Raw genomic sequence first — 4307 nt, 5'->3', positions numbered from 1 at the left:
TTCTAAGTGAGCTGTACAATATACACGTTAAAAGATGGTCACGGCTAAGAACTTGCTTAGATTGTGGCCTACAAAGTCCATCTCCATCAGTTAACTTTGTAAGTAAGTAAGTTTGGGGCACACCAGTTCAGTACCCACCTCAAATTAGTTCTGTCAGCTCCATCAAGGGGTCTGATGAAAAGTCCTGTGCTCCTCATCTTCAAACTGTGACAGCAGCAGCAGCATCGCTACTGCAACACAGAGCACAGACATTGGTGAGACAGAGACCTCACAATGTCAAGGATGTGCAGACTTGGAAAAAGGTCTCTCTTCTAAAAAGCTCATAGTTTTCGCCAACAGTAATCTAATAAAGCACAAAATGGGAGAATTTACTTTACTGTATGAAAAAAACATGTGGGAAAAGTATTGAAAGGGAGGCTGAAACATGGAGAGATTATGAATTACCCCAGATCACACAGGAATTCAGCAGCAGAGCTAGGAAATCAATCCAGCTCTCATGTGCTTCAGCACGTTTTAAACACAGTGTAGTCCTTGATATTTGCCGACTCTTTGTCTGATCTATGTAGCTTGTAAGCAGGGAAGTACGTTTTAAACACAGTGTAGTCCTTGATATTTGTCGACTCTTCGTCTGATCTATGTAGCTTGTAGCAGGGAAGTGAAATAAAGTGGTCTAATACCAACTGGTCACAAGAATGTTTCATTTTCAGTGAAATGGGATTGGATTTGGATACATACGGGCAGAAGGTTTGTGCCACTTCAGCAGGCTTTAATTCAATCACTGTTTTCATGGCTCAGAAATCTCACTCTTGCGTAAGTGCCACATCACTCAAGCTGCTGAATAAGGGGATTTCTCCAGAATTCTGATTATTTTTGGTTCTCAAAATAAACTGTTCATGTTGCCAATTTGTTTACTTGACACAACACAATAGGAAGGACTTAATTTATGGAGCCTGCAGAAGGAAGGAAACCTTCAGCAGTTTTACTGGTCACGTTTGTACACCTGTGGCATAAAATCAAACTCATGGTGTTTGTTGCTTTTCCTACCTGGGGAGGCTCAGACCATGGCCTGTTACAGAAAGGGATGAGCACACATCAGCTTTGCCCGTAGTTCAGCACATGGGATACCAACACCAGTCACATTTCTGCAGATCAACTTCAAGAGTACTAAAACGACCTTTTAAAAAATACCTTTTAAGGCACATTGCAGCACGAGTAAGAAAATGGACCCCAACTCCTCATTCGACTGGCTCCACGTGCTGAATTACAGCAGAACATACAAGTACCTCTACTTGGAAGGGAACCCCCCCAGCCTTCAGTGGCGGCTGTCTTCATCGTCTCGTACCTCCTCATCTTCCTGCTCTGCATGGTTGGCAACACAGCGGTTTGCTGCATCGTTCTGAAGAGCAAACGGATGCGCACGGTCACGTACCTCTTCATCCTGAACCTGGCTGTCAGCGATTTGCTGGTGGGCATCTTCTGCATGCCCACCACCCTCCTGGACAACATCATTGCAGGTAGGGTTTGCATCTCTGAGCGCTGGGACCCTGAGACACCCTCAAATGGCTCCTTACCTCTGTCCCTGGAGCACAGAAACCAACTCCTTCAAGAACCCTGGGGCAAACTGGGAGCCCTCATTTTGCATAGGCAGAAGGGGCAAAACCTCTCACACATGGCACCCCCATGGGTTAGAGAAGTTTAGGTGTCCTTGCACCTCTCTGCTCAGCAGAGACCTCAGGGAGGGTGAAGGTGCCACGGCTTTGAGGGTACTCAGGAGGGCATTGCAGTCAGCACTCACCACTCACCACGGGCAGTGACAACTCACCAAATTTATCAAAGCATTTCTTTATATAGCCTCTGCCTTCCTAACCCCTGCTACAGCCTGGCAGAGCAAAAGCAATGCATTAGTTCTGGGGCAGAGATTTCCTGCTGTAAGCCCAGCACTGCAGTGAGGTGGCAGCAATTTCAATTGTCTGTTTGCTCCCAGGTTGGCCGTTCGGGAGCCTGGTCTGCAAGATGAGCGGGATGGTCCAAGGAGTTTCTGTCTCTGCCTCTGTCTTCACCCTGGTTGCTATTGCCGTGGACAGGTAAGGTGATGCAGACACCGTAAACTGTCACTTCCCTCTCCCTCAGGCCGCCTGTCTGTGCTGAGGCCCATTTATTAATTGACACAACACTGCTATAGATTAGGTGTATTTTGCTCCTAGGGCTATTAAGCAAAACAAAACGTGGCCGGGTCTAAAGAGCAGCCACAGCAATTTGCTCCTGCACTGGTATCTCTTAAAGATGGTATGGCCAGGCTGGAACTGGTGTGCTCCTTAGCTATTAAGTTAACAACAAATGTGGCCTTCTTTAGATTGTTTTTTACCATCACAGCTCTTAAATGGAGCAACAAAATACAACTCCTCTGGTTTATGCAGGACGAGGAGATGGTCCCATCTCTGTTTTTAAAAACCATACAATTTACAAGGTGGACGTGTGCTTGCCTGTTGGAGTCAGCATTCCTTAACCAGCTCCTCCACGTGTTGCCGTGTGTCTCTGCCCCAGGTTCCGGTGCATCGTGTATCCGTTCAAGCAGAAGCTGACCATTTCCACCGCCGTCGTCATTATCGCAGTCATCTGGGTCCTGGCCGTCACCATCATGTGTCCGTCTGCGGTCATGCTGCAGGTACGAGAAGAGAAGCATTTCAGGGTGATCCTTGGCTACGGCAACGCAACCCGCCCCGTCTACTGGTGCCGGGAGGACTGGCCCGACCCGGCAATGAGGAAGATTTACACCACGGTTCTCTTTGCCAACATCTACCTGGCTCCCCTGTCGCTCATTGTCATCATGTACGGCAGGATCAGCGTCGCTCTCTTCAACACAGCGATGCCCGCGGTGGGAAAAATCACCCGGGAGCAGCGGCGCTGCGTGTCGAAGAAGAAGCAAAAAGTCATCAAGATGCTCATCGTGGTGGCTTTGCTTTTCACCCTGTCCTGGCTTCCCCTGTGGACTCTGATGCTGCTTTCGGACTACGCCAACCTTTCGGATGAGCAGCTGCAGCTCATCAACATTTACATCTACCCCTTTGCTCACTGGCTGGCCTTTTTCAACAGCAGCGTCAACCCCATCATCTACGGCTTCTTTAACGAAAACTTTCGCCGGGGCTTTCAGGCCGCCTTTCAGCTTCAGCTCTGCTCCGGGGAGGTCTATTCCCAGCGAGGCAAAAACAACGTCGCTTTGCCCCCTGCCCGGGACCATGCTGGTCAAAATGCTAAGGAGGAGGGGAAGAGAGTCCGGAAATGTAATTGGGTGGATAATGAGCAGGACTTGGTAATGGAGGATCTACAGGAGCCCTGCAATGATGGGATTAAGTGAAGCATGCCATAAACTACATGATTTATGTCTGGCAGAGCTTATTTCCTGTGCTGTAAAACTCATGCTCTGTAAGCCCTTTCTGACACTTGTTTGTTCTGAAGGAGATGTGCCACTTACACAATACCTGACCGTGGAGACAAGCAGAAAACCAAATGGAGCCTCCTGAGCTACCAGCTCAAAGCAGGGCTGGCTCCCTTGCAGCCAGGGATGACTCACGACTCCTGAACTGGGCTGGAGCAAAGCCGTGGTTGACATGGGATTATCTTCCATTTACTGTGAGGGAAAGAAAAGAGACCTATGGTTATTGACTGGGATACAATTACTCATGAAACTCACTGATGAAGAGGAGAACATTCATTCATTCGCTTCTGTGAATTTCTCAGAGTGGCTGAAGCAGGGCTGCTTGAACAACATTTCTTGTGATGTTTCAGCACGTAAGGCTGGTTGTTGCTGTTCACAACTGCAATTTCCTTCTGATACCAGGCAATGAAAGCATCACTGCTGTTTGCAGCACCCAGCCAGACTGCAGAGCTGGGTACAGGAGGGACTCCTGAGACTTGACATGGCCTGGGCGTATGCATCATGGGGGAATTCAAATCTTGGGGCTCAGGGCACCTCCAGCCACTGCGGCTGAGGGCATCCCTGTTATTGCATTAAGAAACCATTTTATCTGTAGCAAAAAGTAAATATTTTCAGTCAGATACCATTTATTCCTCTTTCTGGTTGCCCCTCCTTGTTAAGTCTGTGATATTAATTCTTGTTGCAACTGGAGAAATAAATAGGAGTGAAAATTTGAGAAATAAAGGATGAAAAATGTCCCTTTTCTGTGGGATCTCAATTCTATTTTGGGGAGGGCAGGTATAAGTCACTTAGAAAGACTGTCACTTCAATACCAGCAGGAGAGAAAACCCCTTTAAGGCCCACTCAGTCTGACAGGGCCCAGCAGGTACAG

At 48.0% G+C, this 4307-nt stretch overlaps 1 protein-coding gene across 1 annotated transcript; it reads left to right on the top strand.

Moving 5' to 3' along the window:
* Positions 1-1220: 1220 nt before the first annotated feature.
* Positions 1221-3355, top strand: NPFFR2 (neuropeptide FF receptor 2). Its single transcript, XM_010189612.1, is given in 4 exon segments — positions 1221-1299; positions 1302-1514; positions 1985-2084; positions 2545-3355. Coding segments are annotated over 4 exon segments (1203 nt in total).
* The last annotated feature ends 952 nt before the right edge of the window (positions 3356-4307 follow it).

Source organism: Mesitornis unicolor, unplaced genomic scaffold (genome assembly GCF_000695765.1).
Source record: "Mesitornis unicolor isolate BGI_N332 unplaced genomic scaffold, ASM69576v1 scaffold11030, whole genome shotgun sequence".
In the NCBI taxonomy this organism is placed as follows: domain Eukaryota; kingdom Metazoa; phylum Chordata; class Aves; order Mesitornithiformes; family Mesitornithidae; genus Mesitornis; species Mesitornis unicolor.
Note: the sequence above shows the minus strand (reverse complement) of the source record. Positions and strands in the feature narration are given on the sequence as shown.